This window comes from Triturus cristatus, chromosome 3_1, assembly GCF_964204655.1.
Source record: "Triturus cristatus chromosome 3_1, aTriCri1.1, whole genome shotgun sequence".
NCBI lineage: Eukaryota > Metazoa > Chordata > Amphibia > Caudata > Salamandridae > Triturus > Triturus cristatus.
Window position 1 is genome coordinate 759,789,533 of NC_140583.1, and position 19,547 is coordinate 759,809,079.

A 19,547-nucleotide genomic window follows, 5' to 3' on the forward strand; every position below is an offset into this window, starting at 1 on the left:
AGGCATATAAGGGAGTGAGAGGGGGGGAATTGGTCTCAGGTAGAGAGAGAGAATATCTTTCAGTTTAATTCATCAGAGTATTATCAGTCTTTGCAGGCCCGCAATCTTACTGAGGAAAAACCGATACCCTTGTCAGTAGTGGACGTTATGGCCCCTTTCTGTGTCCAGGCGGTAGGGGACATAGAGGTGGAAGAGAGCAGATGCAACACTATATATGATATGGAAGTAACGAAAAGTCCACCCCTGATCCCGCCACGTGATGTTTATTTGGTCTGTGGACACCATGGTTACGTTTGGCTTCCCTAAGGGTGGTCGGAGAGTTGTTACCTCTCTTATTTCCTGCCACCATTATACATAGCCCCTCCCAATTATCGTAAGGACCATCGCTTGCAACGAGGGGAGGCCCGAGAACTCCGGTCCAAAAGAATGATTAACACAGATGGCATTGATCAGACAGACACCATATTGCAGCAGTTCACCGATGCCATGAAATGCATCCTACCTATTTGGGGCCCTATAGCCAATAGTCTCAATAGCAGACGACTTACGAGAGTGGTGGAGGGAGTCGTTAATACGACTGCAGGGATCCTGACAAATATCACGGTAGAGGTCCAGGCTACGAGACTTGTTGCCCTTCAAAATCGTATGGTTTTAGAGGTTATTGTAGTGACTGAGTCCAGACGTTTGGAGGATCTTAGGATGTTTATTGGTAGTTAGTTCCAGGTAATCCAGATCAATCCATTACAGGTAGTCAAGACCAGTACAAAGACCAATAGGAGGCCCAAGGTAAACCCCACCAGGAGCAGCTTGTCTCTTGCTCAGCCCTTCCCAACTGACTCGCTGGCTCCCAACATTCTGTGATACCTCATAAACTGAACATTCCACTGGCTGAGTGGGAGATCACAAGCATAAATACAAAGCCAGGATATAACAGTTATCCTGGCTGATCAGGGTGGGGCCTGTCGTGTCATAGGTAGTAGCTGCTGTGTTTACATTCCTGACCACGCCCCCACTTTATACACGGCCATACAGAAATTGCATAAGATAGCATCAGAAATACACCAAGATAATGGTACCTGGTCATTCACAGGATGGTTCTGGGGTTTATTTCTGGGGTTGGAAGATTCTAACCAGCCTCATTGCCATTGTTGGTGCCATACTGGCATGCTGCCTGTGTATACAACGTCTCCCTGCTTGCTGTGCATGTTGTGCATCTATGCTCAAACCCCAGCCCAGACTCTACCCCCCCCCCCCCCCCCGAGGCAAAATTCTGATGCAAGAGTTATGAGGATGCAGGGTAGTCAGGATTTACTGAACATGGACGAGAGGATATTCAAATATTGATTGTCTTTGTGAATATTTTCCTCTCCTTGGCTTTAGAATTGTAAAGACCCTTACCTGCTGGCACCAATAAAGCTTCTGAGCATGCATGCTAAAAGGAGGGTCTGTTGGATTTGAAATGCTACTCCCTTGGTGTACATCATTAAACTGCCCTATTTGCTATGTTCTAACCTCTAGTCTTGTAAAGTTAGCATGCACTGAGCCATCTTTATTGACGCCATGTTGCTTCGTAACAAAGTTGGAATTGTATAATTTGTATGGCTAAGGGTGGGTGATCAGACCCCTCGACCGTCATCTCAGGAGACTGGTCAGACTGGGCTCCGCTGCAGCGTAATAGCAAAAAACTAACTGGTTTGTATTCTCTTCTATCTGACCGACTCTTCGTTTATTGGGATGGCATATAGGTGGTCGCGAGTGCCCCATTTCGGGTCACTTCCTTCATCTTTACGTGGTAGACAAGACATAGCTAGCATTATGCAAGGAAAATGACCAGGTTACCTTCTGGCATGTCCATGCAAATAAAACAAAAAAGTTCTTCTTGGGACCCACACAACGGGGGCTACATTAAAAGGGCATCAACTGTATATTTTGTCAGATTTTGATAAGGCCAATATGCTGTAGTTGCACGCATTAATATAGGCCTACAACCAGTAAGCTTGGCTTATCCCGGTCTAAATTGTTTAACCCAGGAGCTGAGCTCACTGCATGAACTGCAAGTAGAGGAAGGCAAATTATATTGCATAAAATGGGGTGCACTTTTAACACGTATACACAAGCCTTACAAATGAAGACCAGCCTTCACCACAGCTTATCATATCTTGGCTAAAATCTCACACCATCCAATTGAGAATATCCCCAGGCATACCTTACCAAAAATCAAGTAGTGGGAAAGTCGCTTGACGGATACCAGCTGTTTGAACTGAACTTAAAGCAGCGCTGGATTAAGAAGTGGGCCCCTACTCCAAGTAAGGAGTTTTTAATGGAATGATCTTAACAGGCATGGCTTGTGGGATTTTTATAAACAACGAACTGATATGCCCTGTACCTTCATAAAACATGTCTGGTCTTCGAGTGTTTGCAGAGCTAAGAAGTCATATCAACAAACACTGGAACACATATTGGCATCCCCTCTAGGAATCGGCTACTGCTGAGGCATCCAACTGATTTGCTCATATTTAAAAGGTTTAAACCCTCTTATGTTTTATACAAAGCTCTGCCTAAAAGAAAACCACAGGAAGATTAACCATGGCTTTCAGCGTAAACATTTTGAAGAACTACCCAACAAAGATAATGTCCCAACTAAATAGAATGCATTCAATGACTTCCACAGTGAAGTATTTCCTACATACTGGAAGTACAAACTACACTCTGAACCAGCCCCCACCCTCTTTAAAAGGTAAACTATGTTCATGTATTTGTCAAAGGCATATTGAATGGTCAGACTAATTCTAATGAGAATTCTCCAACAGTGCTTTGTTAAGATGTTGCCAAAAGTATGTGTGGAGCTTACAATACCGGTTCAATAGTAGATTTTGGTCTAAAAATGTAGACATTATGCAACCCTCTTAGCTTGCAGTATCTGGAGGTGGTGTAAATATACATCTCCTAGAAATCCACTCACAGCAGACTGTTCGCATACTCAAAGGCTTTCTGAATCAAGGGAAATATCCAGCGGAACAGGGTGAAAGACAACAGTGGCACCAAAGGGGAGGCTACAGAACAAGTCTCTTTCGAATATATGGGACATACCCAAAGCGAATACGGGAGCTAGCCGCCCCCTCAAACATAGCGATACCATGTTACAATTAAGGGTTAGAGAGCTTAGACACAACTCTACTCTGAAAGCGCTATTGCTAATAGACAGCCTCCTAGTATGCTCTAGAATGGAGCTTTGATCTCTCCCCATCTGACCTTAAAAGGGAGGGTGGGCTTGAAACTCACAGAGACAGTGTCCTGGCTGAGGTACCCGGAAAGGCTTCCTGTTCCATACTGGATTGCGAAGGCAGTCCCATTTTTCACAAACGTACTCGACTTCGAAGAATCATACTTATGATGTATCACTGCATAGGGGAAAAAGGCAGAGGGGAGAACATGAGATAAGAGCGGAATTAAAATAGATACAAGAAGTGCAGAGAAAGGATCCGAGAACATATTCTCATACTGCCCTTTCAGGCAGCACTTCCCATTTTCAAATACATTTGCTCGTTCCCTTGAATTGTTAGTGAATATGAGGAATGAACACTTGTACAAAGCTCACACTACCAACTGAATAGTATCTGTACACGGACTGATAGATTTTATTTCCCAATTAATTAGAACACTGTTGCTCGATACAGAAAGGAGGAAAAGCACAGTGTAGTCACCCCTGAGGTTTGAACCAGTGATCTTCAGGTAACCATTCTCTGCTGTTGCTGCACTCTTTCCCTCTGCTACAATACACTTCCTCAAACTCTGCTACTCTCCAGCTGCAAGGACAGGTTGGAGGAAATACCTTCCTAGATCTCACCCAACATCAGCCAACTACCATCAATTTAACACTACAACCTTCCCACTCCTTTGCTCAAGAAGGCAGGGGGAGGATGACACTTACAGCAGGCAATGTCCAGCAGAGAACAATGGATGGAGGGCACCCACAAGTTAGAAGAGCCAGTGTCGAAGACCACGGTGAAGGGTTGAGGGGGTGTACCAATGCCGATCTCTCCATAGTACTGTGCCTGAGGGAGGGAAAAGAAGATCAAAGTGAATAGTTGACTCCCATACACCCAACGGTTCCTTGATGTACAAATATGATGTAAAGAGGCAATAACAACAGGCGAACCACAAAAGGAGTTCCCACAAACAAAGGGCAGCCTGGCAGAATTGAGAGAGTAATACAGTAAGAGGTGCAAATACAGAGAGCTAGAGGAAGCCCAGACATCACGTGTGGTAGAAAAAGTAAATGAAGGTGGCAGCTGAACCAAAGGGCCGGAGGACAGGGAAGTTCCTAAATACAGAGCAACAGTATTTTAAGATTAGGAGAGGAGGAACCAAAAGGAATGAATGAAAGACGTTTGCTGAAATGGTGGTGGACATGCATCTAGGAAGAAGGTGTTGGAGCACGGAGATCCCACTGATAGAATGTCTCTTCAAGGACATGCTCACCTATCGATAGACACTAATCTGCCTCTCATTGCTCCCCAGGGCTGTAAATGCAGGAAACTGTGCCAACGTGCATTGTAAAAGTTTATACGGGGGCAGTTTGGGAGTATTGTCTCCATTCATTCAGCTCCCCTGGATGAAACATTCTACAACAGCGCAACTACAAATCCACCTGTAGTTTCAACAGACAAGTATGATCTTTCCCTTTGCGGTTTACAATGCCATGTGGAAGGCATATTGGGTGAGAGGTCTTAGAATAAAGACTGATGGGTGCAACTTGCTTGTACCGTCTTCGAAAACCGCTAGGATTTTTCAAACACCCGCCTCAACCTATGTAGGATACATGCCCAACGTGCTACCACCCTAGAAGAGGCCACTGCCATGGCAAGTAGTGCACTCCTGCAACATGCGGATTGATACTTCCAGACAGCATTTAAATGGGAGGAGTGACAGGAGTGGAAGAGAGGAGGTTCTAGAAAAATCCAAGAAAAGAAGCAAGAGGGTTCCCACTTCCAGTCAACCTTACATCCTGGGAGCCCCACTTATTCACTACTCTAGAAATATTAAGTAGGAAGGAAAGGTTGCTCCAGGACTTGTAACCAGCTGTGGGATAGGAAACTGTATGCAGTGCCAGGATTGGATCCTGTGATTCTAGAACTCAAACAATGGATAATCTTTTGGCAACATGCAAACCACTTCCATTTGAACATGTTAAGCACTATAATCATGTCCTGGGTGTAATTGGAGAAAGATTGCAGTACTTCACAGATGCATACTTTTTCCCCATCCACAGCACATGGATTCTAACACTCTACAACGTATGCTGAGCATTATCTGTGAGCCATCAAACGTCTGTGCCCATGTTCACCATGAAGATGAGGATTCCCACTATTTCACACTTGGTATTCTGTTGGTTTTCTCAGTCATTTACTCAGTTCTGGTCTACTGCTACTACAGTAAATTCACTGGGTTCATTTGAAATAGATTGTCAGTATTTTAATATTTGTTCAAGGCAGATAACAGATCCAACATGCCTGTCATGTGGTGTTGTGTCTCTTAGAGAGCTAAAGCACTCTTAACATGTTGGGTCCATCTTGAAAGAAGTGCCTATCAGACACACAGGGTAACACTGCCAGAAAAATAAAGTGTGCTACAAGTGGCAAATACTTCCACTTAAAACTCTGCCCCACTCCCAGACCCAAACACAAAAAATAAAAGAAATACCCCAAAGTGTTCTGGCTATCCTGTTAAACAAAAAGACGTGTCGGAGAATCAATGTAAAACAGCCATCAAAACACACAACCATACCGTTCACTTGTAGGAAATGTCCAGCATGGGGTGATCATTGTAAGTAATGGGGAAGAAAGCGAGCCCAAAATAAATACAGCTTCCATACACAACTGAGAGGAAGAAGGGGTGAGCAAGAAAGGAGAAATGCAGGACACCTTCCCTCGCAGCTTTAGAGTGGGAAGACTGGTTGCTTACATCCAAGTAGTTCATGAGGATTTCTGGCGTAGGACCTTTTCTGGGTGGGAAGCCCAGGTTGTACTTTAGTTGATCACTAGTAGCCACAAGTTTTTCGATTTCAGTTGACTCATTGATAAAAGTGCGTCGGATTGTGCGGAACTTGGTCAGTGGGATCCTGTTGATGGAAGGGAGGAAAATGTAAGATGTTAGGTGACAAAATCGCAATAAAGTATTAGCAGCAAAGGAAAGGTGCAACGAGTAGTGTGGAGCTGGTCTACATGGGCATCAGAAGGTCTGAATCAAGCAGTCTACTGGTTTCAAAAGGGGAGAAGAGCAAACAGCACTGTTCGTCCCTTTTCCTCAATATCTTAAGTCACGTCTTGTATGAGGATATGTGATGTCATCAACAAGGTATAGTAACATCCTTTAAAGTTTCCTCATTATATGTGAGAAGAGGAATAGCCTCCTTAACTGTGAATATTAAGAGGGTTGAAGAAATATTTATGTTCAAGGCAAACAAACATTCTGCCTATTGAGGGTCTTTGTTTTAATGGGTGATGTACACTGACTTATCGGGTCAGCATGTTCCTTTAATTGCACTTTACCCTAAGGTCAATTTTGCATGCTACCTTCCTTAAAGCTCTTCCTCCAAAGCTCTTTAGCTCTAGTAAATGTTGCATTGATGTCAAAGAAGCGATTATAAAGAGACAAAAAAAGACTTCAGCACCACAGGGTTGGGATTGGGGACAGGTATCGGCCTAGAGTGGTTTGGAAGGGCAGGGGTGCTCACCAAGATTAGGGTTGAGGTTCAGTAGGAATAGGATTATGACCATGGTTATGAAAATGGATGGGGTTATGGTTAGTTTAAGGTAAGAGTCGGAGACATGAGTAGGCTCAACAATAACATGAGGCTTACAGCTGTAGGGCCATTGGGCAATCTTTAGAGTCAAGGTTCAGCACAGTAGTAAAATAAGGGTCAGCGTTACAGGTGGGAATGTTGTCAGATTTTGCCTTAAGTTAGGATGTTGTTTTAGGATAAAAACTTAAGACAAACTTAGGGTTAACTTAGGTTTAACTTAAAACAAAATCCTAACAAACAAAATCCTAACTTTACTACTACTAAATGCCTTCTGGGAATACCAAAAGTAGTAAGTCTAGGATTTTGTCTCAGATTAGTTCTGTGAATCGGCCCCTATGTTTCTTCATTCCAGCCAATGTGATTACAACGCAAATCAAACTGATTTAAAACAGGTCTTCATAAATCTCTCCTTAAAATACATTTATCATTTTTGCATTCTAGAGCACCGCATAAATATACATACACATATTGATAACAGAGGAATGGAGGGAGCGGACAGTGTGTCTGCAGACAAGGTGGGGTAGAGTAGTAGAAAGGATATTAGCAATGAACTGCTTCCCTGTAATCACGGAGTCAGGCCTTGCTCTCTCGCATTGCAAACCCCACTGTCATTCTTGTATCCCATTACTATAAACCAAAGATCTTTTTGGAAGTCTTGCCTACTATACAGTGCATGTGTCATCTGTTGCGATACATATTGTTAGCTTATAGTCTGCTTAAAGTCCCGCCCAGCACTTACCACTGGTTGGCTTCTATGTCACTCTTATTAGTTTGCTTCTTAATCACTAGCATGTGTGGGGTTTCCTTCCTCTTTTAGTGTTTGCCCCTTCCCTGGAGCATGGACGCATTACTTGTGTCCTTCTACTGCTCACTTTTTTAGAGGCTAGTTTTTAGGTCTCGCCTAGGCAGCGTGCATGGGCCGCTCAAGGAGATGACCTTTAGAAATTGGTCAGCTCTTTTCAAGCACTCGTGCTTGTGCTGGCATCCACCTTGTGGGAGCGAGCAGCGGCGCGCGTGCTAATTGAAAACAGATGGCCCGCGCGCCACTGCTTGCTCCCGCAAGATGGATACAAGCACGAGTGCTTCAAAACAGCTGTTCCCTTCTCAACTGCTTGTTTGGGGGAGTTTAGGAGTTGTGCTGGTTGGCATCAAGACTCTGCTTAAACCATACCACGAGGAAAAGTAGAACTCTGACGAGAAAGGGATTCTAACATTTTCTTTACTGCGAATCTTTAGGATTTCAGCTTTTGAATGGTTTATGGGAATGTGTGTGCTGTAAGCTTCTACTTCAGAGGAAATCGTAACCAGCCCAACATTTTTTCGGTTAAAAAGTTCAATCCTGCTTTTAGTCTGAAAATGTTAATATTACAGTTTTGCTTCAAAAACGTTATCAAGCATAACTTTTCAATTAAAGCGTTGGCGCTTTGGCACGTTTTTGTTCTTCTGTAACGGAAAACACGAAATACACGAACATTGGCCTAGCAATATCCCCCAACTAAACTCATATGTCAGCGGTATACGATTTGGGTTGAAAATCTTTTTGTTGACACTTTAGTGTCCATGCTCCATCTGCTGTGTAAAAATAGTACTGCAGGGTTACTTTGCATCTTATTCTTATTGTCTTCTGCCGCGAGCACTCAAATGAACGGCCTGTGAAAAATAAAAACAAAAATCAGAATATGTAGTGTTTTTAAGCCGGTTCTAAGACCGTATCCGAGTTCAAGCTGCCGTTTCTTTCTTTTTTCCTCCGTCTTCACTCTTCTGCCTTTTTTTCATCCTTCGCTTGTGGTGATCTCGTTTAATATTCCCCTCCTGAATGCACGAGCGCTATGAGGTGCAGTGACAGGGATGTTCCTTCCTTTAACTGAGAGGTTGCATTGGTGAGGCAGTGAAAGCCTTTATGTACAGCTAAGGGTGGGCGATTCAGACGTCCTCTTACCCCCAGACGCCATCGTTTCTGCGATGTCCCATACCTCCTCAACTTCTGCCAGTCTTCACCTTTGCTGACCTTCCTTCTGCCTGAAACCACCATTGCAACCCTTCATCGTAAGCCTTGTTAGATTTCAGAGGCACAGAGAGCTTGCAAGTCTTGAAGTAACTTGTAAGTACCAAAATCCACAATCCGGTCTAAAACCAAAAGGCAACCACCAACCACAATTACAATTATGACTTGTCAGGCTTCACTGAAAACATAACAGAACAAGCATTTGCAATGCAATAGGTCTCACATTTTCGAAACATTGAGCTAGTGGTATTGTAAATGATAATGCCTATTGCAGGTTTTTAAAACGCGTAAATAAAAGGCATTGTCATTTACAATGCCAATAGCTAAAAATCTCACAAATGCAAGATCTATTGCATTGCAAATGCTGGTTTCTTTTTGTTTAAGCACTCTTCATGAGTGCATTTGCTTTTCAGCTCTATCTCTAGTGTCCCTTTCTTCTTAGCTTGCTCGCCTGTGTGCTTCTCTCCCCCCCCCCACCCATCTGTGTTGTTTTCTCACCCGTGGGCTCCTGCCCTCTCCCAGCTCCAAAAGTTTGGGCTCTTACCCTCTCCCAGCTCCAAATGTTTGGAAACAGTCTCCACTGCACACTAGCCGCCAGACTCCATGACGCCGGCATCCAGGGAACTGCCCTAGACTGGATCTGCTCCTTCCTCACTGGCCGAACCCAAAGAATGCGACTCCCACCCTTCCTCTCCGAACAGACTGAGATCAGCTACGAAGTACCCCAAGGATCCTAACTCAGCCGCACACTCTTCAACATCTACATGGCCCCCCTTGCTAGCATCATCAGAAAACACGGACTTAGCATAGTATCCTATGCCGGCGACACCCAATTCATCCTCTCCCTCACCAAGGACCCCGACATCACCAGACAGCTTCAAGGAAGGAGTGAAAGACGTCACATCCTGGATGAGCACCAACTGCCTGAAGCTCTACTCGGAAAAAACGGAAGTCCTCGGACCCACCTCCTCTGCATGGGACAACACCTGGAGGCTCACTGCCCTCTGCAATACTTCCACGGACCACGCCCGCAACCTCGGTATCATACTCTATTCCTCCCTCACCATGAACCGACAGGTCAACGCTATATCTGCCACATGCTTCAAACACCATCCGCATCCTCCGCAAGACCATCAAATGGATTCCCCCCTGAATCCAGAAAGGATGTCACCTACGCACTCATAGCCAGCAAGCCGGACTATGGGAGCACCCTCTACGCCAGAATCAACAAAACTCTACTCCTCAAACTCCAGACCATCCAGAACGCTGCAGCCAGACTCGTCCTCGACATCCCACGACAAGACCACATCACCCAGCTCCTACGAGACCTCCACTAGCTTCCCGTCGAAAAGAGAGTGCCCGTCAAGCTGTTCACTCATGCCTACAAATCCCTCCACAACACCGGACCCCCAATACCTCAACGAAAGAATCTCCTTCTACGCACCCAAGAGATACCTCCCCTCCGCCGACCTTGCCTTGGCTGAAATCCCAAACATCCACCGAGCCAGAGCGGGAGGAAGAGTATTCTCCTACATCACCGGCCAAGACCTGGAACAAACTCACCCTCAGCATCAGACGAACCCCCACACTGCAAGCTTTCAGGAAGAGCCTCAAGACCTGGCTCTTCAGCTGAGACGGACATGCACGAACCCCCCCCCCCCCCCCCCCCAGGCACCTTGAGACCCTCACCAGTGAGTTGAGCGCTTTCCAAATTCCCGATTGATTGAATGTTCACACACTCTTACCAGTTTGCTTTTGTTTTCCAGTGTGCCACAATGCTCTCCCTACAACCCATTAGCTCCTCACTGCACCCTCCATGTTGCTTCAAGTTCTGCATGTTGGTAAAGCCCCCACCAGCCCAGTGTTTCTTCCACGCCACCCACCACCCTTGTTGTTCCCAACAGCAACAAACAAAAAAAACACCATCCACGCTTTGGTGTATTTTTACTTTTGATGATTGGAGCTGGCTCAGCAACTAAAAAGAAAATAAAGTGGCAGCTTCATCTTGTAGGTACCCGCATGTGTGGGGCACACGTCTACAAAATGAAGCAATAGACCATTTTTCATTTAGTCAAGCTAAAGAAGCTGCTGTTCAGTATAGCTATATAAAAAAATAACACACACCACACACTGAAAGCCAATAAGTCCTAAAGGTTTGATCTACAGGCTTTGCCAAAGTTAGTTTAATCAAGAAATTCCAATCTTAATGTTTCATTATTTCAACTTTCCTCTCATGCATAAAACAGACTGCAATATATTCAAAGTACCTATTTAACTACTGCACCATTTGCCACAAAAAGTGTGCTCACCGGAACTCTTGAACTGGGGCAAGCCAACACTACACCAAATCTCAACCTCTTGCTTACAAAATTGGGACAAAACACTGTCCTCCTACCATGCCACACTGTAATCCATGTCAATTACTTCTAAACACTAATGCAGAAAGACATAAAATTCAAATTAAACGTTCCCCTTACCCTCAATTTCATTTTGAGGTGGCGAAGACATGCCAAGTGAAAGCCCATCTGCGTCTGAATCAGGTCCAGTGCCAAGGAAACTGATCCAATAGAACAGCGCTGCTACAAAGCCTCCAGCTTGCATGCACTCCCTAAACCTCAAAACCAAAGAACCTCATCTGCATAGTACCTCAAGGATCATCACGGAGCCCTACTCTCATCAACGTCTATGTGGCACAACTCGCCCACGTCATAAGATCCCACAGAATCAACATTGTATTCTACACAGATGACACTCAGCTCATTCTCTCCCTCACTGACAACAACCACATCACCAGGACCAACTTCAAAACCATGCATATCCAACATAGCAAACTGGATGAAACAGAACTATCTAAATCTCAACACAGATAAAACTGATGTCCTGATCTTCAGCAACAGGTACTCTCCATGGGACTCGTCTCGGTGGCCAACAGACCTGAGACCCACATCCACCTCTACCGAACACGCCAAATCCTCTGTATCATCGTGAAAACAGATTCATAATGGCGAAACAAGTAATATCAGTCACCTCCTACTACGCATGCTTCACAAAATATTCCACCGGCTCCCTACAGGTACCACACACATGGTCAACCAGGCCCTGATCACCAGCAGACTGGACTATGGTAACGCACTCTACACCGGCATCACAAATTAGCATTTACAAAAACTCCAGACCAACCAGAACGCCACGCCACACTCCTCCTCAACATCTCCCGCAATGTACACACCACACCCCACCTCCGAGAGCTAAACTGGCTACCAATCCAGAAGCAATGCTAATTGAAACTACTCACGACGCAAACAAAGCTCTCCACAATGTCGGACCTGCCTAGCTCAACCACTGCCTCAACTTCCACAACCCACTGCGCTCAGACTCACACCTCCTCGAGCAAATACCCCACACAAGTCAGGAGAACGGTCCTTTTCCTGCATTGCCGCCAAATCGTGAAACAACCTGCCACAGCACATCAGGGCCTCCCCATCCCTTCTCGAATTCCACAAGGAACTAAAGACCTGGCTATTCGACTGGGAGTCCGATCGGCCTCCTCACCTACTCCAGCACCTGAATACCCCTCGCACGATAAGTGCGCTGTACAAATCCTCATAACATATTAGATTTCTGGGTGCTTCTTCTTTTGAAGCAGAACACCTCTCATTAGAATAAAGTGTTTTGTCTGAAGAGTTCGCATTAGCATGGGGGTCTGTGGCGAAGGAGCACACAAAATAATGCAACTGTGAATAAAAAGAAAAGCTAGACTTCACCTCTTGCCTAGGGGTATTTTTGAACATTTTTAGTGGCATGTGTTTCGAGACAGTGTTGATTCCTGATAGTGCTAGCATTCCAGAGCCAGAAACAGAGGTTCCAGAAAGCCTCGCACACTAACATGCTGGAGTTTTTAATTGAAATGGTTTTCCCACAAAAAATAACTGTTTTATCCACAGCCCTAGTGTCCTAAGCATCCCCTTAGGAAATGCAGGACAGTGTAGTTTTCAGCACTGATGCATTTCAACCAAGTTCTACTGACGTTGACCAGACCACAACCAAGATATCCAAGCTTACCTAAGTTATGATAAAAGAAATGGAAACATAGTTCCTCTTTATTGATAAAGTTTACTCCGCTAGGCTGCTTTTCAGTCAAATCCTACCAGACAGCACAGCTGTCTGGTGTGCAAAGATTTCTTCTGGACATTCCGAAAGCTTCCCTTGGAATGCATTCTGCCCATTGCTTACCATTGGCTTTTTGCTTTGTAACTCACAGTTGCTTGCTTTCTATTTGCTGGCTTTGTTTGTTTTAGGCTGTCTGGGATGTCATTTCCCTCCTGTAGAGCATAGACTGTTTACTGTATCCTTCAACGAGTGCTCGCTTTCTGGAAACAGGCCTTTAAATGTTGCTTCCATCTCACATTTGCTGTGCATTCAAAGACAGAAGTCAAATGTCGAGCTCGGTCTTCAGAGGAAGCTTAAAGTTTACTTTTCTTTCTATGACTTCAAAGTGAGAGGATTTATGTGACAATGATGCTGGATACCGGGGTTGTGCTGGAGGAAGGCTGGATTTTTTTCTAGAATACAATAAAATGTAAATGTCTGTAAAGGAACTGTGCAAATTGTTCAGAATATATCAGAATTAGGATGGCACTAATGAAGCAAATTTTTTTGTAATCCTGAAGTGTAGTGAAAACACATTTTAATAAGATCAAAACAAATCAATACACAAGGTGATTGATGCGTTTCCCACACATCATTTGTGCGCTGTATAATTGTATCAGTAAAACGGTAAGTCTCTAAAAAAAAAATTTCATAGTCATTTCAATTGAAAATATATTGTCTGTTATAGCAGTGTGCTACCACACTCTACTCCACACCGCTCCCCTTCCCTCTATGTCACGCCATTCCGCTCTACCACAACACATTTTCCTCCACGCCTCTCCACTCTATGCCACTAACCTTTAGCCACGCCGAACAGCAGCCACGCTGGTGTACAACATGGCTAAAACACATCGGCAAAGCCAATAGCTCTTGCGTAGTCGAGACCTATTGACTTTGCCATTGCTTGTTAAATCTGGCTAAGAAACGGGTGAGCTGCCTTGCCAATCTCAAGTAAAAAAAGAAATATATTATATAAAATAAAATAAAAAAATCATATAATGTGTACATAGCTGGACTTTCTGTAAGTCCTCTGCACTCTTTGGTCTGTTCAGGTGTCCTTCACATTTTGCTTCTGCCCATTAGACAGCATACAGTATGGGCAATGCGTCAGCCAGAGACATTTTTACTTTTAAACTTTCAACTTCTATTTCATATGCTTGCAAAACATTGCGAAAACGATAAAGAAAAAAAAAAAGGATACACCTCTTAAAGCCATAACTATAGGCTTTGCAAATGCTTACTATACAAAGTGAACAAAAAGCAGTAGTAGAAAGGCTCTTAAAGTGTCTGTCCAGCCAAAGGTCTTCACAGAGCATATAGTACACAAGGGCCTGTGAAGCTCAAGGTTAATTGGACAATCCTTATGAGAAGTACGGCAGAGGTTCTTTGAAACACAAACCAGTTATTACTGCAAGAGTTTCAGGGGTAAGTGAAAACTAGCAGTCAATACTGATTTGAGATACAATTTCTACATCAGGTAGCACGAGCTTCTCACATTAAATATTATGTCCAATCAGTGGTATGCCTTCAAGAACAAGCATTTGCAATGCAATAGGTCTCGCATTTTCAAAGTTTAAAGTTATTGGTATTGTAAATGGCAAGGTCTTTTATGTATTTGTTTTTAAAACCAACAAATAGATAAAAGGTTTGTTATTTATAATGACCATAGGTGAAAGGTTAATGCAAAACGCTGCTAAAGGAGGAGCTCCCGCGGACTGCTCTGGTTTTTAAAGGGCAGTGTATTTGTTAGCTGCTTAAATAATTTTATAGATTTTGTAACTTAATACAACATAATGTTTTCACCCCCCACGTTTTTTTACGTGCATAATACACACCAAAATATATGTTGTTTAATTAAAGCAGGGCGGGAGGAGGTCTAAATTGTGCTCTACAGCAGTAGCAGAGTCTAAGATGTTAAATAGAAACACCCTGTCACTCCTATCACCGTACACAGAGATGTTCCCAGGCTCGTCGCCTATTTCTTTGCAGCACAGCTTCCTTTGTTCTTATTCAAAGATGTCAACGGATGCTGCTTTGATGTATGCAACAACCAAATATATGCTGTTTAATTAAAGCACCATGGGAGGAGGCCCGGATTGTGCTGTCTCGTGTCAAGAGAGTCTCCCAGTGAAAATAAAAACAAGCATTGGCATAGCCAATAGGTCTCGCCTTTGGGACCTTATAAGTGTTTAGCCATGCAACAGTTGCGTAACTAAATACTTATAAGGTCCCAAAATCGAGACCTATTGGCTTTGCCAAGCGGCCTTGCAGCCGCGAAAGTGAAAGTGATCGCGATTGCGAGCGCGATCAACATCAAAGCGGCCTTGCGGCCGCGAAAGTGAAAGTAATTGCGGTAAAACGGAGCGCGTGCACATGCACTGTAGCTCTAGGCTGGCCTGGTAGCACTTTTTGGAGCCCTCTCAATAAGTCTCGCCAGACCAGCGCATGCACTGGGTCAGGCGAGACCTAAAAAACCCGGTCACTCCTATTCCTGTACACAGCGATGTTGCCAGGCTCGTCGCCTGTTGGTTTGCTTTTGGGCTTCGTTTGTTTTTATAATATTATACATTACAGTAGCGATAGCAGTGTGTGGTGCTTAAATAATTTTATATATTGTGTAACTTTAAATAATGTGATGTTGTTTCCCCTGTGTCAAGCAAACATTTACACTTCCTAACACTACCCTGCTGCCTCTCCCTGGAGATACTTCTTACGGGACAGATACATGCCCTCCAGCATTTGTTTACTGTCTGGTGTGCATGTCTTTGAACGTTATCTATATTTTGTTAGTGATCAGTTAGCAGCTAAAAGCAAAGTGTTATGTTGTTTACACCATGCTGAGACATTGCACCGCAGCAAAACTTAGAACTCTGGTGTTAAAGCTGCCTTTAGGGTTGCAGGGTAAACAATTCACTTGAGGAATGACAACTTGAAATGATGCCAGAGGTGTACCTCCCACTGGCTGCTCTGGTTTTAAAACAGCAGTGTATGCTCTGGTTTTAAAACAGCAGTGTATCTTTTAGTTGCTTAAATAATTGTATTTATTTTGAAACTTAAAAAAACGTACTGTTTTCAGTAATAAAAAACACCGGTTGCGTGCATAATACTTGCCCCCAGATATATCTGATGGTACTGGGTATTGTAAATTATAGTACTGATAGCTGTTTACCCAGGTGGCACAGTAACTTAAAGCAACGTAATGTTTAAAAAAAAAAAAAAAAAAAAAAAAACTGTTTACGTGTTTAATATTTGACCCCAGATATATTTGCCTGTACTGGGCATTGAAAATTACAGTATTGATAGCAGTTTACCCAGGTTGCAATCGAAACCTAATTTTGAGTAATCTGTGGGTAACACCTTTCGTAATGCACAAAAAGTTACTGCAGCAGAGTGTCTCATTGCGTGTGTGGTGTAATGTAATATTTGGAGGCAGTTTGCATGCACATTTGGATTCTTAGAAAATGGAGAGAGATGCGACCAGAGCATCAAAAGGATGGGCTACAAGGAAGGGATGGAATCCTTGTAGCAGAGGGGAATTCTTGGGTCAAAGGAGCGGATGATAAATGATAGACGAAAAGGAGACCGAATGAAAGTGAGGAAAAGGGAGGAAGGAGATGCGAGCAGAGCAAGGCTGTGCGAGAAGGGAAGTGTGGAATGCTTGGATCAGAGTGTAATGCAAAGGCCAGAGGAACGTATGCTGAATGAAACTGACGAAAAGAAGACCGAATGAAAGTGAAGGAAAGGGAGGAGAGAGATGCAAGCAGAACTGCGCAAGAGGGGACCCAGGGGGAGCGGAGCGCGAGCCAGTCTCCCCCTGGGTGGTTTCGCACAAGGGAGTGGCCACCCAGGGGCGGGGTAGAGTTAATTAGGGAGGCGGGAGGCGCGAGGCAAGAGGAGAGGTGATAAGTAGAGGCGCTGTGGGGCGGGAAATTCATTGTGATCAAGGGAGTGGGGAGGAAGGGTTTTTGAATTTGCTTTGCCCTTAGTGTACTACGTCTGACTCCGTAGCTCTGGGGGCGGGCCTATGGCATCACGGTAGGAAGCGCGCGCTGCCGTCCGGGTGCTCTGTGAGGCAGGCAGGGACGAATTGCTGAACCCGGGGGTCCCGGAGCAGGCGTGGCTGGGGCGTCGGCCCAGGAAAGCTGCAGGTGGCGTTGCACGGGAGGTGGCGGCTTGTCGCCCCAGTGTGCAGAAGACAGCGCGGGCACTGCGGCGGGTCAGGAGGAGGCCCTGGAGTCCGGGACTGTGCTTTCGCACGCGTCGGCTGTGTCCCCCGGTGAGCTGGCCCAAGAGTCCCAGGTACGTGCGGCCGCCCGTGGCACTGTAGGCGGGCGGCGCGCTGCATGGGGAGGCAGGAGGGGGCGGTCGTTGAGTGTGGCCGGGAGTCGCGGGAGGGCATGGGGAGCCGGGCAGTTTCTAGCGCTCCGTGTGTCAGGCCGGCAAAGCGCGTGGGAAGCACTGAGGTGAGCACTTTTCAGGACGACTGCAGTGGGCATTTTCAGTCGCTTGCTTCGTTGCAGACCGGCATGGGAGGGCATGGTGAGCCTCAGTATTGGGAACTAAATGGGCGGCATTTATGTTATCAGCCCTGCCCCACAGGTGTCGTGTGTCCCCCCCCGCCATTGTTTTTAGAGTGTGATCAGGCTGGACCGTCGGGTTTGCCGCCAAACGTGGGCACTAGCTGGTCACAGGGAGCCTTGTTATTAGGCCCAACATCCCAGGAGGCAGAGTTTTTCTAGTCAGGCCGGGTCCTTGGGCGTTACAGAGGAGGCGCAGGTGGCAGCCCGGTTTTCTCAGTCACAGGTTGCAGAGCAGTCAGGCGTCACTGAGGTTGGGAGCAAGCAGGAGGCTTGGCAGCCAACCGTCAGGTGTGGGGCAGCAGCGAGGTTGCTTGCGGTATACGTCCAGGGCAGTGGAGTGCGGGCGCGCTGAGGGACAATGGGTCTGGGTGAGCGGGGATGGCACCCCGGGCAAGGCGCTGGGTTAGTGAGTGGCGGGTACAAGGGGGCCCATCAGACGTTCTGGAGGAGAATAGTCAGAGCGGCTTGAGTTCCACGCTGCCTGTTTCGGCCACACGGTCAGCGGCAGGCAGGCCAACACTGCGGAAAGAGCACTCTGCGGCTCTTTCTGGGGGACATGTGGAGGGAGGGAGATCTAGAGCGGATTTCCCTTCTAGCACAAGCACGGGGGGACATGTGGAGGGAGGGAGATCTAGAGCGGATTTCCCTTCTAGCACAAGCACCCCAGCTGTGGGGACGGAGGTTGCGGGTAATTTGGTTTTCTGGCGGCAGGGGAATTATGGATATGAAAAGGGACAGTGGGTTATGGTGTGGTGACATTGGCACTGAAGGGGTATTTTTGGAAACGGACAGCGATGAATTGGAAGAAGGGGACCTGCGTGAGGGGAATGTTGGGGATGATCGGAAACAGTATGGAACATCAAATAAGGGTATGAGGGGTGTGCCGGGGCAACACAGTGTGTTTAGTTTTGGGGATGAACGGAAACGATATGTGACATCATGGAGGGGGTTTGTCTGGGCTACCCAGTATGCTTCTTTTGCAGACGCCTCGAGCGGACCACGCAAACAGCGGGAGCATGATACTGACACCCACCTACGGGAGGAACGTCCATTTATACAATGCGGCGTGGGGCATTTGTGTGGGGTTGCCGTGATGGCGTGGTTATTTGGTCACTGACAGTGATGATTTGGATTGAAGGGGTATTGCGTGAGGGGGTGGTGGGGGAATTTTTGAGGCACAGTATGTGACGTCAATGAAGGGTAAGAGGGGAGTGCTGGGGCAACAAAGTATGCTTAGTTTTTTGCAGGCGTCTTGAGCGGACCAAGCAAGCAGCGGGACCAGGTCACTGTCACTCAACTGTAGGAGGTACAGCGGAACGTACAAAACAGAGCGGCCCAGTTGCCAACAGGTATGGCAGGTTGGTGGTCGGTTTGGCAACAGGGGGGTGAAATGCACACTGCACTAAGGTCCCCTTTTTGTGGGGGAAGAGTTGGTGGGGGTTACTGCTCATGCTGGGGTTGTGCGCCCTGGGAATTTGCTAGATGCTGTAAAGTTGGGGGGGGGGCCCTCGATATTGTTGGCAAGGCACAGTCGCTGAGACGGGTAAGGAAGTGTAGGATTCCGTGGAGGGAGACGAGAATATACACAACAATTTCCGTATATGGGGTTTGGTATGATTTTAGGATCACATTGATTGGTTCAGGTCACAAGCAGCATTTTGACATATGAATTTGTGGCTGTTTTAAAGTGCTGCATCAGGTTATTCTGGTCAAAGAGGGTTTCTCAGAGGGAGTTTTCCGGTTAGGAACCAGGGCCCAAGTCAGGGTACGTGTTTGGATGACCTGACATCTGCTAAGGGGTTCCCGCAGGTGGTCCAACATACGTTGCAGTACAAGGTTGCAGCGGGTAGGGTGGCTGGCCCTTTCGGTCAATGTCACATACGCATTTTGATGGTCTCTCCATTGGGGGTGGGCCCAAAACAGAAAGATGGGGATTTTTCGCCTGATGCTCCATCTGTCGTGGCCTGAGGGTGCCTCTATGACCGATTTCATATTCGCCAGCGGATTC

At 45.9% G+C, this 19,547-nt stretch overlaps 1 protein-coding gene across 1 annotated transcript in view; it reads right to left on the reverse strand.

The window, feature by feature from the left end:
• CTSD (cathepsin D) overlaps window positions 1–19,547 on the reverse strand; it is an 81,590-nt gene that overhangs the window by 41,051 nt on the left and 20,992 nt on the right. The window contains exons 2-4 of the mRNA XM_085644925.1: window positions 5,965–6,121; window positions 3,932–4,055; window positions 3,283–3,401 (exon numbers count right to left, since the gene is read on the reverse strand). Coding sequence (XP_085501051.1) covers window positions 3,283–3,401; window positions 3,932–4,055; window positions 5,965–6,121 — 400 coding nt within the window. The remainder of the gene's footprint in view (window positions 1–3,282; window positions 3,402–3,931; window positions 4,056–5,964; window positions 6,122–19,547) is intronic.